The following is a 23,034-nucleotide window of genomic DNA, read 5'->3' on the forward strand; positions in this document are numbered from 1 at the left end:
TGACAGAAAATTTTCAATTTCAAGAAAAATGTCAATTCCAAGGAGCATATTTTCCATGCTCTTGGGCCAAAACCTCTCCACCAGTTGTGCAGGTGAAGAGGTGAGGGGAGGAAAAATACACTCAGGAATGAAGCAGCAAGTGAGAGGAAACTGGATCTCTTCCACGTTACACACAACACGCTCGCACACCAGATTAACAATAGGACATGCCAAGGATGCACAGACACTCGCCAAAGTCTGCTGTCCAACGGCCTCTGAATGGTACTTGTCCTTGTCTTTGCAGGTCTTGCTTTCATCCTTATATTTAAACGTATGTAGGTTTGCAATTTGAACAAATCATACACCAGAAAAAAATCCTGCACAGCTTCCAAGTAATTACTGAAGAATTCGGAGCTGGCAGCTCTCTGTTCAGCTGTCCGGCCAATGTATGTTTTTGTTTATACATTTGTTTGTAATAGTGCAGGAAGGAGAAAAAGGGGGATTAGTTTTTTTTTTTTTGCATGAAAGCCAACGCATAACCAAAGTCTGTAATAATAGACTCTCTGGTTATTAGATGAAACTCAACTCAAAATAGAAACATTTTCCTGTAAAAGTGAAGAAAAACACATTTTCCCTTAAGACTTTTTCTTTCTTTTTTTTTTTTATCATTCAGTGTAGAATGACCGGCTAAACTTCTTAATCAGCTCACAAATGCTCCTGCCCAGACGTCTGGCATGACCACAGTCTGCTGCCTTTATCAAGGCCAGATGACCTGAGGATCGAGGCTACTGCTGCTGTTTCCTCAGTGTGATGAATGTGATCTCTGAACCCACCTGAACGTACAGCTCTCTCAGCTCGTACTGGAACTTCTTTGGGTCTGTTGTGATTGTTACGGGTCCAATCTCTGCAAAGAAACAGCACAAAAGAGGTTGTGTGATTAATAGGGCCACAGGCTCAAGTCTGCATCTGATGAATAACTGAAAGCATTTTTATTTCCTAAATTCCACTCTTGAGCCAAATATTAGTTTTGGCAAGTGCTTACGGATGTCCAGATTAAAATGTCACAATATGAGCTGTAGTGAGGAAAGAAGAGATATTTAACTAACAGAGAAAAGGAAAGAAGGAAATGTGAGGAAGATACATACCGATAATAGGAATGATAACAGAAGAGCATTATGTGTCTCGAAACGCTTTAAGAGAAAGGGCAGATGTACACTGACTAGAAATAGACAAGAGTCAAACTTTATTATAACCTCCAGTGACTAAAACACACTTTGTCAGCAAAAGTCAAGATATTGTTCTCTCTGATGAATCATGTTCTACTACGTTACTGTACATCACAGCAATATTATGTCGATGACAACGTGCAGATCACAATGTGGAAGTTTTTACTAAAACTACTTTTAATCGATGAAATGATCCCTATCTCACGTGGGCTCCGACTCTACTGGACAAAGGGTCCCACTCCACATAAATCCCAATTTGATCCCTGAAAATATCTCTATATAAGTGAATGTGGCAGACCTTAGGGGATTTTTGATCTGTACAACATAAAATATCTCTCATCTCTGTCTCCAACTGGGACAAAATAGAAATAAGCCTTAGATGGGAAAAAAATTGGGAACCACCTTTACATCAAGTATGTTAAATACAGGCTTCAACTTAGTTGAATAGTTTTCATTATGTATTCATGTGTAGTTTATTTCCTTGAATAATGACTTTTTTCCCCTAAACAATTTCTCACAGTCCAAGAAAAAGCCTTCAAAGGTCTTGTTTTGTGTAAATCCAAAACTCCAATTTGTATAAAACACGTAAAAACATCAAATTCTCACATTTGACAAGCTAAAACCAGGAAGTGTTAACGGTTCATAACACTACCAACACAGCAAACTGAAGATCAAGATGTTTGCGTCATGCTGCAGAAGAAAGACTTTCTAGTTAAGCTGTTGTGATGTTCTCGTGTCAGTGTCCCCACAGGACTTGACGCAAATGACGCCATCTTCCAGTGTATCATAAAACCGCTGCACTACCACACAGTGACAACATGGCCTTTGCTCTGTAGCTCTGCCAGTGGTGGTAGTCGCTGCTGTTTCACAGCTTACTTTGTTCTATCTGTTAATGAGCTGCTAAGCCCCTTCCTGAGTCAAATTGTGTGACTTCAGCCACTGCAGCTGTGCTGTGGAATGAGACTGATGAGGGGCTGCAAAAAATCACACACACACACACACACACACACACACACAAGCAGTGCAGTCCTGCACATGCAAGCAGATTGAAAACAAGGGTTCCCTTGTTGAAGAGAGGGCAATTATAGAAAGGATCCCTGACTTCTGAAAAAGGATACAGTTGGAGCTGTTTTACAACCGGCTTCAACTCTGTCTAGAGGCCAGAGGCCAAATGAGAAATTTAGCTTTTTAGTGGAGTGTTGTGACTCCTTACACACACTTAGGATGAAGAAATTTCAATTCCTCATCTATCTTCCATAATTTTCAAAGTTAACTTATCCCTAAACCACATGAAGCGTAGAGTTAATATTTGCGTTCTGTTTGCGGCTGTCATCACCTTGTATTTCTTCTGGAAAAACACTTTACAAGCACTTTTAATTTATATAATAACATACACAAAGAAGCAAGAAGTCTTTTTTCCAAATGACCCAGATTTTGGCATCGGTGTAAATCCTCAAGGTGGAGTGAAGGAACATTTGTGGTGATCAGAGACGCTTTTTAAAACTAACATGGAAATGTGTCTGGCTGCTCTCAACGGAACGTGGATCTCGCGCCAAACTTTTCAGAGATGGAAAAGTTGACATCTTTTTCCTTATGGGAGAAGTTCCCATGGCTGTTGTAAGTATTCTTTAGACTGTTTTGGCTATGGTGCCCATAACCACTGCCATCCTCTTTGCACCAGTGGTGTGGAAAACCATAGCTAATACTCATGACCTCTAAACAACATGAGATGTAATAAATCTGACTCTTTAAACTCCACCACTGTAATGATCTCAGATGTTGACATATCAACATAAAGCTAGCACTGCTGTTTGTCATTACCTTTCTCTTTGAATGTGGGTTTATCTACATTTGGAAATCCAAAAGAGCATATTTGTACTTCTACAGTCGCACAACGCCACTCACACAGTGACAAACATTCATGCTTAAAGTTTCTTTGTGCCAAACGTCCCCTGCAGACTAGTGGGGGTTATGTGCTCTGCCATAGGGCACCTCATTAAAAGTAGATTAGAGAGAAATTATTACAGCTAAAATTCCAAAAGCATATTTTCCTGGGAGGTCTGGAGAGTCAAGGCTGAGCTCAGAGGATTTGTTGTAACTATCCCTTACATTAATCAGCACTCCCTTGATTTCTTGAGTGCTGGTAGGCGTAATTGCTTTGTTGGGGTCATCAGGTGGGCTTCCTCATTCGCTGCTGTTTCACCAATAAGCCTACAACACTCCTAGAGGCCTGATCCCAAGTGCAACCGCTCTGCTTTTATCCCTACCTATGGCTCATCTTACAGCCCAGATCAGATCCTGTCTCCTCATTCACTGTGACAGACAGAGGCTTCCGATGATTACTCGGTTGCTTGCCATAAGGTCCGCCCTCGAACTCGCGTCTCCTTCAGGCGCATTATGACTGATCCCGCCACAAAACCTCCGCAACCCACCTCCACTGGTAGCACTCCTGCTCACCAGCCCTGCTGCTCTGCTAGTGATGCATATTTTAGCGTTTTCCATTGAAATGCTTCACCCACTGTGGCATCCCAAGTCCCAAGTCGCCGTTAGCTGTGTGGCCTCAGATCTGTTGTGGTTATCTCTTACAAAATGGGGCTTGATTGCCTCCTTGTAGTTGGAAGCGTTGTGAGTTTTCCTGCTAGTACAAAGGTGGTGGTGTAAGAGAAGCCAACTGTTTGGGGAGACGGGGCTTTGTCAATAGTTCTCCTTTGCTCCAGAAAACAGTTGGAGAACGTAATTGTGTCTCTGGGTGTAGCGGCTTTGGGAAAGGCTAGCGTTGCAGCATGTTAACATGTGGCTTAGAGTTGCCATTTCTTTGCAGAGTGAATATGACAGTGTGTTCCCAGCACCTTTTAAAATGTATTTTAGGTTCCAAACCACTTTACGTTGTACAACCATTCATACACACTGACATACACGTAGTAACAGAGCATAGCAGCTAGCCAAGCGCCAACCTGCTACGGGGAGCAGTTTGGGGTTCAGTGCCAGGGAAGCTTCTACATGTGGAGGGGAGGGGATTGAACTGCCAACCTTGTAAACAACGTACAACGCCCTTTACCTCCTGAGCCACGGGCCAAAGCTAATTCAACCGTCTTCCATCCCCCCATACATCCTTCCAGGTGATTTTGCAGTGTTCCAGGTTTTCCCATGTTGTCCGCTGACCCTGTTTGGCCGAAGAGACTGCCCTTGTGCTTTGCATCGCCTCCTCTTGCTGGCAGACCTCAACAGCTGTTAGCTTCTGCTGCTCTGCTGACAAAGTGTCAAGCGGGACGACCCATGACAAGATCAAAACAACCTCTCACATGCTGTACCTCACCTGCATTGTCGCCAAGCAGAAGAACAGATTTTGGATGCTCTGGTCTTTGTCTTTGAATCTTGCAAGTTCTTGACAGACACTTCCAACGCTGTTAGAATGGACGTGTCAAGGTTGTGGAATCTGTGGCCTGTAAGCTTCCCTTTACCAGCGGGTTTGCTCTTGGATTTGCTGTTGTCAAACTTCAACGACTCCATGTTTTACTAAATCTTTTCCACGAGTCATTTTGTGCATCTAACAGTTGGGGTCAAAGTGGTCAAGTTGTCCATCTAAGCATGAATGAGAAACATGATCTCCCCACTTCAAGCGTTCTATTCTTCCAATTCATTTGGATGCCCAGTAAATTAATTGCATTGCCATGGTGAAGGCTGGGGTTAGGGCTGCAGCCTGCCATTATTCATACTTTCACAGGCACTCTGTTGTTCTGAGACGGATATGCAGATTTCGGAGGTCAAAAGGGTTCAATACAGAAAATATCAGCAACACTCGTCTTGACTATTATGAATACATGTGAACTGAGGATATTAAACTACATCTTACGGCTACGTACAGTATATAAGGAAAAAGAAACACATAACGGTTGTAAAGATGGTTAAGCCAATGGATTTAACATGAAAGAAAATGTGACAAAAGACACCATGAAAGAGAAAAAATGATCATCACAAACTAAACGTAACTAAGACCTGCACTGCATTCAGCTGTCTTGATCCGGTAGTGGTACCAGTTGTTGAACTGGAGGTAAATAACCAAAATCAATGAGTCCAGCCCTCACCAAGCCATCCTAGAGCATCTATCTTTAACGCCTATAAAAGCATAAATCTACAAATCACATGCAAGTTTAAATGCCAACAGAAAGTCTAATGGAACGGGCAGCTGTCCAATGGCAAACACAGTTTCACCTCCTCCATTCAGGCTCTAAGTCATTTGCTGGGAATCCTTCAAGCATTTTCTCTTTTCTGACAACATCAGCGTCAAGGAATTCCAAGGCTGATGCAGGGGAAGTTCAAAGCCCTCAGTGTCCTCTAGCCAAATAAATTCAGATTATGGCGACAATAAATAAGGAATCTCAAGCCACGACATGACAGATGTTTGACAGAAACATTTTTATAACTCTCCTATTCTTCACTGACATTTCTGCAAATCTGTGGCCATGAGGTCGTGTTCCAGTTTGGGAAAAGTTCTATGCTTTATATATGCTCTGCGCTCACTTGGTCCGAGACACAGTTGGGAAAGTTTATACAGCGGTGGCAGCAATCACATTTACAGTCAACATTTGTTTTCATTTTTTCTTCCCTAAAGGCAAAGACCTGAATAACTCAGAGTTGTTCTGGTTTATATAAGCTTCATCACAGAGCTCCAGAAACCAACTGCTGTGGCAATGCTAAACAATACTGACCTGAGGAGCCTCTAAAACTCTTCTGTTCATCAATTCCAGCGGCGAAATACAGTCACAAAGGATTGTGGTCTTTTTCCTGATTGCAATCCCTGGTTCATTCACGGTTCATGACTGTTATTAACAAAAGTGCCCAATGAGCCTCATTTTTCAAATTGATTTAATGAGTCACTGTATGTTTCAGTACGAATGCAAGTTAAGCATCCAGGTTTAAACTCCTTGGGCTGGCCCGACTTCTTTGCACGCAGTGCAGGAGGTTGACTGGATCTGTAAACTGCTAACATTAGCAGATAATCTGGGCCCAACACTGGTTCAGATCAAGGCTCCAAACCAGACTTCTCCTCGGGGGTAAGTCAACCTCCTGTAGTGTGAGCTCTGCTTTATTTACTCGAAAACTGGTCAGGTAAACGAGATTTTGTGGCTTTTCCCCAGCCAACAAAATCCAACAGGTTACACAACACGTAGCTGTTACAGCACTTAACAGCAGCAGGGCTGTAAACAAAAACTGCTGTCTGTCATTCTGCTGACTCAGGGAAAAATCAGCCAAAATGAGAGTGGCTGTCATCTCGACAGTCAGCTATGGGGCATAATTCACTTAATCAACCCCACTGAGAGAACACATGTGAAACAGCACACGGGACAATTTGTGTGTGCCAGTGAGTCCAGCAATAAACACAGTCCATAGACAGGAGCAGACATTTAGCACACACCTCTCTGGCATGGCCTGCCTCAGACATACATACATGTGTAAATGCACACACAAGCACAAGCAAACAGTGTTATAGATCAAACGTCAGAGCATAGTGTTCTGTAACTACCTCAGTCTGTGCATCCATCACTGCTTACAGCATGCAAACATCTATACATCCGTTACGTCAGTGTTGGGAAACCAGAATACAATGTGCAGCATTTAAATGGTGAACTTCTTTCTTTCTTTCTTTCTTTCTTTCTTTCTACGGTTTTTCTTTGCATCACTTTTAACTACCACCTCTATTGACTTAATTATTCATTGTTAACTTTTTATATCTTCCTCTTTTTTGCTCGCCTTTTTGATTCACATCTGAACCTCTAATTAAATGTGCTCACATTGGCTCACTTTACTGAGACACCAGCGATGAAATCATCCTGAAAGATTTTCCCAAACAGGAAATTGCGAGCTTGTAAAAAATTAATCCCTGCTTTTTACTAAATTCCTCTGTGCTGTCTATTTTAAATGGGAAAGCATTACGGAGAGGAAGTGGTCAGTCCCTCTGACGGGATAATAATCCCCATTTATTTCAAATAAAGTCTCTGGTGTTGACGTGACACAAGCGTGTCCCCACTGCTCCACAGCAATAAGCACCGTCGCAGCACAAGCACCAACTCATAAATGTGTCCTCAAATAACTCAACAGCCAAAGTATCAAGTTGTTTTATAAGATTCTTATCACAACATCAAATTACACCACGATGTAGTTTGTAAAGTCTGCTTTATCTTTTGATCTTCTAGCAAGTACAGCAGTTTGAGAACACACCAAAGAAAGCAACAGAAAAGCTGTGAGTCGAGAGGTGGGTTCTACGTGTTTCTGAATCCTGTCAGTGTCTGACAGGATCTCCAAATGAGAAAAAAATCTTATAAAGACATCAAGAACCACCAGAGACTCTTTTTTTTTACATCATCTTCCTCGTTAATCTGACAACTTCAGTACACCCAGCATGCTCTACAGTACAGGCTCCTTCTGCTTCTTTTATTCGTCCTTCTGTTTTGTCTCCTTATTTTCATTCTGTCCCTTTTTACCATTCTATGTGTCTCCGTCTGCTTTTCTTTATCCCTTCTTTTCCTCCTTACCTTTGCTCTTCTAAGCCGTATCTTTCTACCCTGCATGACTTCACCAGCTGCCAACTAATGGCTGAGGTTTAGCCTGGAGCAACATAGCTGTCAACAGGCTTGATTTCAAGCCGCCACAAACTGAGCTTGTGATGGAAACTTCTCACCACAACCGACAGTGACAGAAAGAGAAGGACCACCGGGCAGTTTAAACTGAGCGAGCTGCGACCCTGCCTCTCCTGTTACGCTTCACTCAACACAATCGAATGTGTCTTGGCTTGATGGGCCACAAAGCCACAGATCTCTATTAATGGCACTCATGAGTTCAAATGATCACACACAGCACCACACGCACGCAAATAAAATAGTGAGATGATGCACACGCCACACGTGTAATCCCTCCCAGATGCACGGCCTGATGGGGAGCATGTTCCAGAGACAGATGACAGCCCTGAACCCAGTCATCCGTCTGACTGGATAACTGGTGCCGGAGACGGAACACAGAGGATGCAACCTGAGGGGAAGTCCTGATTAAGTGCATGCCTTGTGCTCAGCATGTATGCAAATTTAAAGACAGCCATTTATGGAAATGTGTGGGCCTGTGGTGGAGCCATTCATGCAGGCAAAGAGCCGGGACCCTTGCAGCAATGGAAATTTATATTTAGGTGCAAATACAAGCAGTGCAGAAGCGAAAACAAAAAAACTGCAGTTCCTCAAGTGGCCACTTGAGACTAGCACCAATCCCCATAAATCCCTATTTTAAAATGCAAAGATTTACAGCAAAAATAAACACGTGTACTGCCTGGTATCAAAAACTATTCTGACCTCTAGAGCTAACTTCTCTTTAGCTAAGACTGTGGCCACTTTGAGTCTCAGGTGGTACCATCACAGGACCGTCCATGGCCCGGAAACATTTGCATGCGCTGCCTCAGCTCTACTTCTTTGCTCATTGTTGAATTAGCTGGGAGGAGTCAGACACTAACAACACGGCAATGGCCAGAGTCGCCACAATGAGCTTCAAAACAGCTGTTCAGGTAACCTATGAGTGACGTCATGAAGGATTTGTCCATTCAGTAGTGCGTTAGTCTAAGGAAGGAAGAGGAAGAAATGCTACTGAAGGTATCCACAATGTCATACGTATCCCTAGTTTCTCTGGCTTCTTTGCCATCATTGTTCCAGGAAAATATAAATAGCAATAAAGTAAATTAGATTTTCAGGTAAATTCAACATGCTCCTATTCAGTCTATATGTTCTGTATCCTCTTCTCTGTTCACTTCAATCTAATGTTTTATCACTTTGTAAACTTATGTTCTACTGTCAGCTGAAAACTTCTGGCCTGCACATGTAAAATCCCACATCCGTCCTAATGCCTTCAGCAGCTGTAAATCACCGAAATTATGTGAGGATATAATTGTACGTGGCCGACCACAGATTTAGGAAAAGATGCAAAATATCTATCAGCACGGGCCATCTGTGTATTCTCACACAGCAACCTTAAAAAACACAATCTAAAAGCTAGAAATGCTCAATTTAACTTGCATGCCTTTGATGCTCCGTTTACTAACCCTGACCCTAGCAGGAGGTCGGAGACGACCGGCGTGGACTCTAGAGAGGTTTTCTTTTTTTGGAATCTACATAAACACTCTTACATGTTGACAGTTGGATCCGTTAGTCTGATTGTCACCACAAGCTTCATCCGACTGAACGTGACATGTGGATTTAAGACAGCGAGACATTAAAGACGGCGCCGAACGTGATCCGTCTCTGTGGTTGTGCGACAGCCTGATCGCCGGCCACAACAAAGGAACATCGAAGAATAAGGAAGGAGGAAGAAGAATAAAGTAAGTAAATCATTTATGGCACAAAATAATGAGTAACATTTGGCAAGAAGCACAAGAATGACGGTCGACTTGCTTTCATGAAGGCGGTGTTCATGTACGCTTTGTTGAGACAGATTTTTTTTGGGCCTTAAAACGATGCTGTCAGGGTCACATCGTTTGCACTATGTAGGAAAAATTGATGAATGCTCTTCTGACATGGCTAGAAAACCTAACATCAAGTGTCTTACTGAAGGTTTGAGCCACTACATCGCACCAAAACAGCTTCAGTGCTCTTTGGCACTGATTCTCCACATCTCCAGAACTCTACCAGAGAGTTGAACACTATTCTTCTGAAACATATCCCTTCATTTAGTGTTTTGACGATGATTGGTATAAGCACTGCTCCAAAATCTCCCATCGGTGTTCTGCTGGGTTGAGACGATACGATTCACATTATTGTCATCAAACCACTCACTGACCCTGTGCTGCCTAATGATAGGAGCCCGGTCATCCTGGAGGACACTGCTCCCTTCAGGATGGACAGATGTCATCGTAGGATAAAGGTGATCACTCAGAACACCTGACCTTTCCTTCTAAGGGGACTAGTGTTCTGAAACCATTTCATTTCTCCTCGCTGTCGGGGTCAACGCTTCAGGTTTTTCCTTTAATTTGTCTGAATGTGCTCTCTGACTGGATTCAAGTGAAGGAGTGAGCTGTAATGTTCTCAGAGCCTGGCTGACCCTTTCTTCCAGATTGACTCTTGACCTTGATAGTTTGTCAACTGTGTTGTTAACCTCTGTGATCTGGATACGGTCTTGACAGGGTAAACAACCGATAAATCCATCTGGAGCACATTAGTCTACCTCTCTACATTTTTTTAATTAGTTGTGTTGTTTTTTTTTTGTAAGCGTTGCGTCTTTTGTTTTTGTTTCTTTGTGTTTCCCCTGTCACCAGCTGTGGCAGTATGGTTGGTCTGTCTGTGTTTGTGAGCATCGTCCTGGAAAAATGTGGTTCTGGAGACACCTACTCGAGCAGGAACTACCACAAAGGCGGTTTTGCGAACTTTGGCAGGTGTTTATATGTCTGTCTGTCAGTTTATGGACCTGTGTTGTAAACATGATAGCACTGCAACCACGCAGTCACCAAACTTTACCGGCGAGTAGCTGAGATGAACATAAGGGCTGAGTTCGAAGATGGGCGCCGTCCAACTCACGAGAACTCATGTAATCGCGTAATAATGTGACTACTGGTGCTTTGGAACGTTGGCCGTCGCGGCTGGTATGACCCCATCACAAGATGGCTTTAGTTTTTATTATATTCATTCCTGAGGGCTATTAAAGTTCAGTTTTAGTTTTAGTTCAATGTATGATATAAAACACCGCACTGGGGGTTTTGAATTTTGAGCCAAGTATGCCACAGCAGTTTTCGAAAGCAGATGTTTCCCATAATAGGCCTCCCCAATTCAACAAATACCGCCTATACTGCTAACTTTCTGACTATTAAAGCTTCACCGAAGCACAGCTATGCAATCTTTTGTGTTTACAGTGTTTTAAAACTCATACTAAGCCATGTTTGAATACAACTTTATGTAGGCCATCTCCCAGTGTTTTAGATTAGATGGAATTTTAATTTCACCTTTGAGGTAATGTCTAGAAACAACACACGCCAATGTGGTTTGCATTTCAAACACAAAGTCCTGCAAGTATAACTGACCCGGACATCTAGGCACACTGTTTACATGCAAATAATGCTGCGTACAATTCAAAGGAATGTGACTGAGAGCAAACAACATGTCCATATACCATGGAAGTGTTCTGGTCTGATTTATGGAAAATGTGTGTCACGGTTGTGTTGTCGATTCTCCGCTCTGCACCTCCTCGCTTTTACAACGAGGCACTCAATTCTCTGAGCCCCGTGACTTCCACAATTTTGTGTTTCTATCAGTGTTGATTGATAGTGGGGGGTCTGGGTCAAGCTTTAATGAATCTTCCTCCTGTCACCCTCAGCTGTGAAAAATGTAAAACAAAAAAACAGCAACAAATCACGGTCTTAGGTCCTGGTGCCACTTCTGTACGGTTTACAGCATCGTACAAAACCATCGTACTGCTCACGAAACTGCCCACCTCACACACACACACACACACACACACACACACACACACACACACAGGGCATCACAACAACATATTAGGAAAAGGCAGGGCTGATGCAAAGGATAAGAAAGACAAAGCTGTGGCTTAGAGAGAGTTCAGGTGACGCAGCCTCTGTGAAGATGCTAAAAGCTTCGCATGAAAGAGCTAAAACTGGCACAGACGGCAAACACACGAGAGGTCTGCTGGCGGTGACGTTTCTTGATCTCCACTCTGGAAAAAAAAGGTCAAAACTATTAGAGTTGACCTGATTCTATAATTCATTCTCCTTTTACACAAATAAATGTGGTGTTTTAATTGCAGTAATTGCATTAATTTTCTTTAAAGCTGGAACAGAAAGCTTTAATGGCAGCAACCTCGATAATCCCACCACCAAACTGCACAGCTCAAGTATTTTATGGCTGATGCTGTGCTCAGAGTCTGCTCACAAGTGGCTGAGCGCTGTTTTCTGTTCAGTATGCCTCTTTTGTTTTTACTGAGGAAACTCTAATTGTGCGTGCTGAAGCCGACAGAGAAACCTCAGATGCAGCAGATCAGCGCTGTCGACCACACACAGATGCACACTCAGATGTCTGAGGCACTGGTTTGCAAACAGTGAGACACACACAAGAGCGTCTTTAGTCGAGCACAACAACATGCAAAAAAAAAAGCCAAAAAATTAAAATTAAAATTAATATTATTTTACATGATTATTTTGGCAGATGAGTCACAGCTTTAGTGTGGATGGTCTAAAAAAAATCTAAAAATGATGATTTGTGCTGTGGTTTGAACCAATCAAGTGTGTTTTCTTATGTCTGGAAAATATGCTTAGCAGGCTTCTCTGTAGCATTACGATGCTACAGTCCAAAAAGTTAGATATTGGCCCTGGTCATATTGTGATTTTGAGAATATTTAGATTTTTTTTCGGATCTTGTATTTAGGTTTCAAAGGAGTGCTGCAAAAATTAAAGATTTAACTTAGAAATAGGAATATGTGAAAGATTTTTTTACATTTTCAAGGTTTTCCGACTCAGCTGTTGATGAGCTCAGCGTGTGCTCATCACAGAACACGAGGTTCATCAAACTAAGCTCCGGTTTCACACTGAACTGTGTCATATTTGTAAGAAATAAACATAACTGAACTCGTGTGTATTATTTTGTAGCGTGTCCTTTACAGATTTTGAACCAGGCATTGTGCTGTGGCACTGGAAATGTTGGAACACACTGTCTACGACGGCCTCTATGATGCATGACTTCCCCCAGCACATACCTCATCGAGGCGGGGGGCAGAGGGCACCGACAGCCCGACCTTCAGCCTTGCAGCTTGTAATTCAGATTCCCTAAACACTTGTCTGCTTCAGACACATTTGCCACAGTTAAAACCCACACATGCTGCTGTGTCAATCAAACATTTTTAACCGCATTGTTGTTTCAACTATATTTTTGTCCCTTGTTTCTAACTTTTCTTCTCCGGGTACAGACACATAAATGTTGTGCCGCCTTTCAGGAAACGCTTCAGCGCTGCACTCAAGGTTTCTCTGGAGGAGGGAGGAACAAAAAGCATGGAAGCAGACAGAAGAACGGGATGGTGAGAAGACACCCAAAAAAGGAAAACTATCTACCTGTAAAAGGCAGCGCTGGGGCAGCAAAGCACGGCCAGAAAGCAGTTTTGATCATGAGCAAAGAATGCATTGTGCAGATTTGTCTCCCTGCCAGCAGTGCCACAGACAAATGTTCTGCATTTGATAACGCATCTTTCTTAAACAACAACACGGCTGCTTCTTTCCCTGTCGCCCCTGATATAGACAACGTAGACATTTCCATTTCAGAGTACGCACTGGCACTGAAAACCTTGCTCATGTTCAGCTGTAAACCTGTGGTCCTGCTATAATAACATCATTAGCCGTTTACAAGGATGTAACACCTTGCGAGGTCTTTTTCGGTGAATCAAACTTGGCCAAGGAGACAGAATTTTACTCAAGCAGCAATAATATATTCTTTGGCCACTTTGAGGTGGGCTAACAAGCTGTAAACATAACAGACAGATTATCACCTTATAAAGTTGTTGTGGTGAACAATTTCACATCCCATAGATACAGAACAACATTATAATTCCTTTGGAGTCACGTCTCTATCTAGATGACATTTGAAGCTTTAGTATTATTGGCCTTTTGGCTCAGTTTTGGTCTCCAATAACTGCTTTAAACTAAATACAGTGAAGTGCTGGTCGTGGTAGCACACAGTGCGCTTATCTGAGGTTTTAAAAAGAGCCGCCTGCTGCAGCTGGAAACAATTCTGTTGAGATTGAGGAGACTGAATCAAAAACAAAAACACTGCAGGTATTAAAACCAGAACAATAAGATGAAAGATACTAAAAAAGCAAAGAACGGGAGCGTTAAGAACAAATGCACTACTTCTCTGAGAGGTTACTGATAAAGACTGTGAAAAGGGAAATTTTCAGGATTAAAATCTATATTAAAGTAAAGTATCACCACAAAAACAAAGGATGACTTCAACCCCTCGACTCCTGCTTTGCGAATGCTTGCATGCATTGGACAAAGAATAACCTCAAAATTGTGTCGTCTATCGATTCCTGTTGGAAGCGATTTGTCATTTGGCCACACTGCTGCAACTTTACATATGTTTCGACTAAAACGTACATGAACAGCTTACACAGTGAAGCGCAATAAAAAAAAAACACAGCCTTCGAAATCACAGCCAACATGAGGTCATGCCATACACCAAACCCTGGGAATGTTCGAAGTCTGGCATCGGATCTTTATGGAAGTGAATCTAATGTGTTCCAAATGAGTCCAGCAGACTCTAAAAGTATGATGTAAAACAATGAAATCAAACTAATCTGTGCTAAAAAAGAAAGTCCTTCAGAAAAAAAACAAAAAAAAGTTTCCTCAATAATAACGTCTAGACATCAATCTGAAAACGCTGATTTGAGGGAAGCCCTGACTGAAGGGGCAACCATAAAAGTGCTGAGGTTGCTGCTTATTATTAAGGGTAATAAAACAGTAAAAATGCTGACTGGCAAATACTAATACACAACATCGTGTACGTATGTGTGCAGCTGGTATCGCTGGCAACACGCAGCTGGAAACTATCCACTCGGCTTCTTCCAGTTTCAGAGAGCGGTTTGGGACCCTAAGTTTTGTTAGAAAGGCGTAAAAATTCCCCAGCATCGTATTCATCAGGACTATATCTGAAAGTTCTGAATGCGGCTCAAGACCGCTGCAGCCACGACACGACTACAGCAACAGACAAACCAAACTGCAAGAACAGCGTTTAAAAGCTGCTCCCCAAGGACCAACAAAAGGCCGCCAGTGGCAGCTGTTATCAAAATCACCTGACTGGCCTCGGGTGCTCCGCTCTGCCAAATGAACGGACTTGGAGCGACTTTGTGCTTGTGCTGAGGACACATGGTAAGAGTTAGGGATAGGTCACTTAAACATGTCTGCCCCAGAACGTTAAAAAACCATCTTAGGTGTGCAGCAAAACATGCATCCTAATACAGAAGTCAAACTCTATGAACATAAAGAGAGTAACAGCTAGAGTCCTCTGTGAAGCGAAGCATTTAAGAAAACGTTTGTTTTTTTGTTTGTTTTTTTAATCATCTTATACCTCTTTTGATGCAGATATACAATTTATAGTCTGAATTTGAAAATTAGACAACGGAGGGCTTGAAGTTTAAAGCGGTCTAATTAAGAGACTTAATATGTTGTTGAAGTTTAGAACATAGATGAAGACGTGGAGTTTTGGAGCAAACATTCTGTGTTTGGTCAATCACAAAACTCCAGGAATACAACATTCAAAGTAATTAACCGGGGATGTAAGTTTGTGCATATTTGATTTTCCAACAAAGCACTTTGCCGGATGATAGTGCATGTGGCAAATATATCATCTCAGTGTGTTTCTCTGCTATTTTCTGCCCCAGGTTCACGTCTCCGTGCTCAGACAGTTCCCCAAAAGGCGCACACAAAATGCAGCCAGAAGGTCAAACTGGAACCCAGACAGTGATGTCAAAGAGACCTGAAGGTCACAACCGGGGCCACGACACCTCAAGACCTCTGGACGAAGCTCGGAGCTCAGCACAGAACGGAAAACAAGTACAAAGCCTAAAGCAAAAGGAACCTAAGGTGGTGGAAGGTAGAAAATATTTGACAAATGCCTCTTACATGGGTCACTCACTCATGTCAGCCAGTGCATCTAAAGGTCATCTACATGTTCAGTTTCAAAACACCAACGTTGTGCTTTAACTGTACTCAGCCTTAGAATCTCCAAAGCCGTAGAACTTCAACTTGTATACGAGGAACAGGAAGGACAATGTTCATCGTGTTTCTATAGCAGTGTCCAGGTATGTGCTGCCTTCAACGATGAAAGACAACGCTGAGCAACAACCACAAAGCTAAATGGAATTAAAAACTATTGTGCTGAGAGCAACTGTGGCCACGTCAGAATGTGAATTAAGAGTCGTAAAATGTAATGGTCGTTTTAATATTCCAAGGTAAGTCTATTAGAAACACACAGACAGGCATTGTAGTCCGCCACACTCCTCTCTCCTCCTCTAATTCTCCAAAACCTCCACCTCTTTCTTTTGGCATTCCTGCCTAATAGCATCATTATTGACTCTGTCCAGCTCCTTGTAATCTCACATGGGCGGGGCGGTTCAGACAAGAAACAAAAAAAAAACTGCTGCTCTGGAAAGACAGAAACAAAGAGAAAAGGGGATGGTAGAAAAGGACATTGAACACCAACAAAGGCAGCTCTGAGATGAGCGCCTTTGATCTGGGAGAGGAGGTAGACGCTGTCCCATCAGCTCCTCTCATCATTCCACAGCCGGGGCTTTGGTCCATCTCCTTGTAACTAAAGATAACTGGCAGGAGAAGGTTAGCGAGGCAGGACGTGGACTCAGGGGAACCGACCTGCAGAGCACATAGCTGAACAGTACAACAGAGCGCTGGACACCATCAAAACAGAAGCAAAACTCTAAAGCAAGACGCTAGTGACTGATTTCATTTGGAAATGTCACAATCTTGAGTCTGAACATCTTGATTCAAACAAACTGATGTTAGGCAGCGACTGAACTACTCGGTCTGTCTGTGATTCACCATCCAACTTGCTTGGCCTGTACCTTCCCATGAACACATTCAACCGGGAGATATTACGATGTTTTTTACTGGCTTGTCCAGGTGCTTCAGTACACCGGGCATGTTTTATGACTTTAATATACAGTCTGACTGCACATAGACCACAGAAAATGAAAGAAAGGGAACTCTTAGTTAAAGGGAAACCCTACGGCGGAAGATCTGACGTGAAATAAAACAAAGACTGCTAGATTTAGGCACTAACATTCAAAGGTGGAGTTTATCCTGACATAAAGACATAACAAGCAAAAAGGAGTCTTATCATGCCTGTCCGAGGCAGTCGGCTGACCTCAGTCCAACTGGTTGCACGTCTCACTCGCTGAAAACAAAATTAAAAGCATCCAAAACAAGCGAGCAGTGAAGATGGCTGCAGGACAGAACTGGCAGAGATTTACCAGGACAGATACCACGGATCAGAGACTTAGACTTTGCAACCAAATATTAAATATAATGACTTAATTGTGTGAGTATAGTGTAAGTTTATATCAGCTTGTCTTGTACTTTTTGTCTCTTAAAATTGAAGGATGCCGCTAAACACTGTTTCAAAGGGCTACGACATACCATCTGATGTGGATGCAAAGACCCTCAAATTAAAACAGCCAGAACGTAAACCTCGTCGTCGCTGTTTCATTTCATGTTCATCACACCGGAGTACACAGACAACACAACAAGAACGCGTCCTTGCCTTAATGCTCTCTGACTACACTGAATGTTTGTGAGTATGGTGAGTGTGTTGGGTCCCTGATGACCCAAGGCACTGGGCTCTGACCCATCTCAACCTCAGCCAATTAAACACTCACACAAGCACGGATAATACTCACACAAACACACCCTCTCACAGCAAGGTAGTGTTTACAAGGACGAGCATGAGTATGTAAGGACGTCAGCAGAGTCGTGAAAACGGCAACGCACAACCCCAGTGGACACAGGAAGCCAGTTTGTGGCCACATGCGTCTTATTTCATGTCACCTGTACGTACTGAAGCGCTTCTTTATTACTGTTTAATTAGAAACTAGACAAGTTGGCATCAGTCCTGGGATAGAGGCCGTGTTTCCTGGCTTGGGAATGGTATGAGAGTTGTGAAATAACGTTTATTTGGCTGTAAACTCTCAAATAAATGTTCCGTGAGTCCAGCGAGTCTGTTTGTAATACACCTTTGACTTTTCAGTCAAAATCGGAATTCCTTAATGGCGCATTACTCATCGTTCTCTAGGCTATAGCTAAAGATAAAAGACGTCCATGTGCACAGCTCTTATATAAACAGTCCAGGACGCTCTTATTGACTTCTCTCAATAAGTAAACTTGTTCATAATGTGCCTGTTCAGATCAGGTGGACTAGCTGGGTTCTGGTATTGCTTTGTCAAAACTATTAACCAGCCAAACTAATTCAGATGGTGTTTTAACATAGTGGATACTGAACAGTATTTTTATTGATAAAAATAAAGTTTATTTGTATTCAACCATTAAGAAATTCATTAACAAACTAAGAAGTCATTTCTACCTTGAAACAGCAGTGCACCGACAAAACCCTCAGAAACACAAAGTCAGACTTCTGTGGTTTTCAAAGGAGTCAACGCGAGCTCTCAGGGTGGAGCTTCCACATCAATATTCTTCTGAACAGGTTTCCAGTTTGAACATCCATCTATCCGTCCATCATCTATACACTCACCAGGGTCATGGGGGGCGGAGCCTATCCCAGTTGACTCAGGGTGAAGGCAGGTTCACCTGGACAGGTAACCAGTCCATCACAGGGCTACACTTAGAGACCCTGAAATTCACACCAACAGACAATTTAGAATCACCAATTAACCTCAACATGTTTTTGGACTGTGGGAGGAAGTCAGAGAACCCGGAGAGAACCCACTCCAACCAGACAGATCGTCCTCACTGGGACGTGAACCGGTGATCTTCTAGCTGTGAGGCGACGGTGCTAACCACTGAGCCACCTGGTAGTTCAGACATGTGTGGCTGAATTACTCCAATATTACAACTTGCTGTAGCTGTTGAGTAACTCCACAGTGTTTGAGCATTTTCAGTCATAGGTGAGCTGGTGTGCTCAAGTTGCAGCAAGCAATGAGGGGTGAAGGAAAAAGAGGTGGGACTTCATAGAAAGGACACTGTAGAGTTACATCGAAGCTATATCAAGGCATGAAGGGATTATTTTCATTAGAAAAAAACTCCTAAAGATGTAACTCTAATAAGATAAAACTATCAATCCCAAAGGAGACTCATGAAAACCATCTGCATCCTCCAGGAATCAGTCCCAGGTCAACTTGTGGGAAGGCTGCTACGCTAACCCTTCTACAGACAACACACTGACAACACCAAGAGTTTTTCCAAGCAATGACCAGAGAGGGACTTTAGCATTTAAACACACACTAGTTAATGCCTTGTCTGCTATAGTAAGGCTCAGCCGTAGAGACACGATGAGGAGCTCGGGGTAGAGCTGCTGTTCCTTTGGGTTGAAAGGAGTTAGCTGAGTTGGTTTGGGCATCTGATTCGGATGCCTCAGAGGCACATCCTTCTGGAGGTTTTCCAGGAACACCCAACTGGAAGGAGACCCTGGTGTTGATCCAGAACTCGCTGGAGGGATTACATATCTCAGCTGAACTGGGAACACTTTGGGACGCCTTAGGAGGAACTGGAAAGTGTTGTTGGACAGAGGGACACCTGGAATGGCCTGCTTAGCAACCCAGGCAAGCAGAAGAAATAGCTGGAAAGAGTTAACGATAAATGACGGCGGTGAAAGGAAAAGGAAAATTCATGCTTTGACTGGACACAGTCATCTGTCCTAATCGATATAATGGATTACCTCGGTGAGTTCTCCCAGCTCTAACACAGTCACCGCCTGTCATTATGTGTTTTTCTAGTTGTGTTTCTCAAGAACCACTCATCCAAATGACATGAGCAACAAACAAACACACACATGCAGAGACACATTCATTTCTAAGTGAGATGCCCCTTTCAGAGGTAACCAGGATATGAAATAAAAACACAACAGGACAGCTGAAGTTCAGCCCTAACACTGTTTCATTGGAGTGTTCTCAGACTGTAGTGCTAAATAGCCAACCCCTGTACCTCAGTAAAAATGACTTGTGAAGTATCCTCTTTCTTTCTTTCTCTCCCCGCAGGATGGAGGAAAGGGGGGAGGCTTCCTGACTGATCTTCCCACACAGGCCTGACCCCAATATCCAGGCATCCTCCTGACACTCTTGCTTCACACTCGCAGGCAAAGCACACACAGACACTGACAGAAAGGCAGATTACAGACACACACTCTCATGTTTACTGTGTCAGATTGCAGAGTAAATAAAGAGGGAAGCTCTGATTTAAAAGGAGCCAAATCAAACAGGAGGGACGGCGTTATCGCACTGGGCTGCATGAAGAGAAAATGGATCTGTGTCAGAATGAAACAAAGCCTTAATAAAAGTTCCTATGAAAACAAAACCGATTCTCTCCAAGGGTCTGGGATATTGTTGGAAAAGGACAAAAAGTGGGAAAGAGAGACAGGGTCAGAACAACATTTGGCAAAATGTTCAGCTACCCCTGCTCGCAGTGTGCTGTGCTAATCATTCCTCTATTCCCCTGGGGGTTTTGGAGAACACATTCTGACATCCTCGTAAACATTTTAAGAAGCAAAAGAACGTCACTCGCTGGTGAGGGACAAATACAAAGAAGAGAGGGTTTTTTTTAAAAGAGAAGTCAACACTGAAGCTCTGAGTTAAGCGGTTGCAGTTGACTGTACGAGGAAAATCTCCCAATTACTTCCCAGTGAGAGCGAGACTTCATATGAACTAAGTCCTGAGATTAAACACATGGTATAATCACAGGATTCTTTCACTGCTTTATCCAAGATACAGAGCACCACAGCTCTTCTATCATCTGCTAATGATCCAAGATTTACTTTCCCCCAAGAGGCACACAATAATGGAATCATCATTTGTCACACTTGTGTACACTGAGCATATTTCTTCCTTGAATATAATTATTATTCGAGGCGCAAAGCTGGCAGACTGAAACAATGGCGAAGGAAATTTGCTTCATAAGAATCTCTGACATGCTGAAATTTAGCAGAGAAAAAACATCTGGAATAGGAATCTGTGTCTTCGCCGCACAGATCACCTCTGTCTATTCATCTCTTTTCTTCTCCCTCAGATCTCCTGGATCCGTTTGTCTCTGGAACTGCTGAGTGTATTTTTAGATGTAACTGGGAACATTTTGAACGTACAGATTGTAAAGCAGTAAGGGGGCACGTTTATAGTGGCGAAGCACGTTTGGAAGGACACTGCACAAAAACAATATGTTATAAGTGGTACAGTACAATGCTTAAAGGCAGCTCAGTTGACCTTTATGTGATCTACTGTGGAGTTTCACTGCAACACACACACACCATCTCAACACACTGCAGCAGGTCTCGCTCTGATGGTTGAATGTGTTCGCAGGTGGGCACCTTCAACTTCTCACCTCCAAATAAGCACACAAACCCCCCACCATGAGTTGACATGACAGCATCATTAGAAAGTGTTTCTGTGAGCAGATAAGTGACCTTTCCACTCCCACATAAATTAATTATTACAGGGACTGTAGGCAAAGTCTCTGCACTGCAAAAACGCTCAAACTTCAAATGTCCACTTGAGTAAAGCTGTGGTTGTGTCTGCAAGAAAGAGTTTCCCTCCATAAGTGATGTAATTACTGTAAACACATTGATATATGTCCTCCAGTAGCTCTATTTGGATTGCTAAGCTCCCATTCAGAGTCCTGATTATTTACTATTGATTATTTGGAAAGCTTTATTCTCATATGACTGTTTCTGTGACCTACAAGCCAGGGTTACTGTTAAATGGCCCAATGATATATTGTCTCGGCATCAGAGTTCAGAATGAGAGAGCACCCAAGGGTGATGATAATCATCAAGCTGCATTGCAAACCTAAAGCCACACAGTAACCCTGGCGGAATGCTAATGATAGTGACCGCCAGGCTGAACATCTGTGTGCGGAGACGAAATCCCCCAGAGTCCCTCCTCTGGAGGTGTGAGGAACATTAGGCATTCAAAGGGCGGATTGTGAGCAAACTATCACATTTCTCACTTTTCTGTCCGCTTTTGTTTCGACTGCAAAGAGCAAACTCGGAATAATCACAAAACACGTAGTCACACCACTGAAAAGCAGAGAGAAGTCATGCGCAATGAGGAGAGCACCCAGAGCGACCACCGCAGCCTGAGGCTTCCCCTGCTCGTGTGTTAGTTGGCATTACCTGGGTCATGGAAGGGCACCAGGGCAAAGTTATACAAAGGCCTGTTGGGTCTGCTCAGGGATGTCTCCAGGATCTTGGACGCCCCCTCGATAACCTGGACCAAGTCGTCGTACATGGAGCCGGTCACATCAAAGACGAACGCCAGGGTGGATGCGCCCTCCGGGAGGTCCTCCTTTGCGGCCCCGGTGCCTGCGTCCTGCCCGCCGGTAAACGCCACTGACAGCAGCAGCAGCAGCCACATCAGTCTGCTGCCCATTTCAGATCCAAGAGTCTTCTCGGACAGAGTTCTTGGATGTTTTGTTCTCGCCAGTGGGAACCTTAGGGTGAGTCTCGAGATAAAGGCAGAGACATCGGGCTCTCAAACATGGACTGAAAATTATTGTGAACAGTTTATGAAGTGCACAGCATCAGCCAGACACAGTGGAATAAAGGAGCCCCTCCGGTGCTGCTGCTGCTGCTGCTGCTGGTTCCGTGCGCCTCTACGGTTTGTTCTGCAGTTTGTTGCAGCCTCTCAACTCTCTGTGAGCTAAACTTCTGATCCCAGCAGCTGTGGCAGTGTCTGTTCCCTCAGATCTGCAGAGTCAGGAGCCCTTGTTCAGCTCTGTCATACAAAGACCACCTCTCAGCTGGCAGAATGTCTCCAAGGCGCAAACCACGGCCCCGTGCGCAACAGCAGGGCTATGATTGGACGAGATGTTTTGGTGACTCCGGTGCGTAATTTGCTTCACCTCAGTCACGTTTCTGCGTTCCTCGGAGAGCCACGGTACTTTGATGTGTCTTATAAAGCGGGATTCTGGCAGATTTACGCACCAACAGTGTGTTTGTTGCAGCTCTTGCACATGTTCAGCTGTGGAATCTGCAGCAGTTACATGCAAATTGTTTGAAGAGAACTAAATGTCGAACTATGGAAGCATGACAGGCTGCACTTAAGTGAGACAAGCTGGAGAAAAGACAAGAGCAGG

At 43.3% G+C, this 23,034-nt stretch overlaps 1 protein-coding gene across 1 annotated transcript in view; it reads right to left on the reverse strand.

Moving 5' to 3' along the window:
* Window positions 1–22,478, reverse strand: part of hmcn1 (hemicentin 1) — a 103,498-nt gene extending 81,020 nt beyond the window's left edge. The window contains exons 1-2 of the mRNA XM_008292865.1: window positions 22,073–22,478; window positions 813–883 (exon numbers count right to left, since the gene is read on the reverse strand). Coding sequence (XP_008291087.1) covers window positions 813–883; window positions 22,073–22,328 — 327 coding nt within the window. The 5' untranslated portion in view covers window positions 22,329–22,478. The remainder of the gene's footprint in view (window positions 1–812; window positions 884–22,072) is intronic.
* Window positions 22,479–23,034: the final 556 nt, after the last annotated feature.

The sequence above is a fragment of the Stegastes partitus genome, unplaced genomic scaffold (assembly GCF_000690725.1).
Source record: "Stegastes partitus isolate 25-593 unplaced genomic scaffold, Stegastes_partitus-1.0.2 Scaffold839, whole genome shotgun sequence".
NCBI lineage: Eukaryota > Metazoa > Chordata > Actinopteri > Pomacentridae > Stegastes > Stegastes partitus.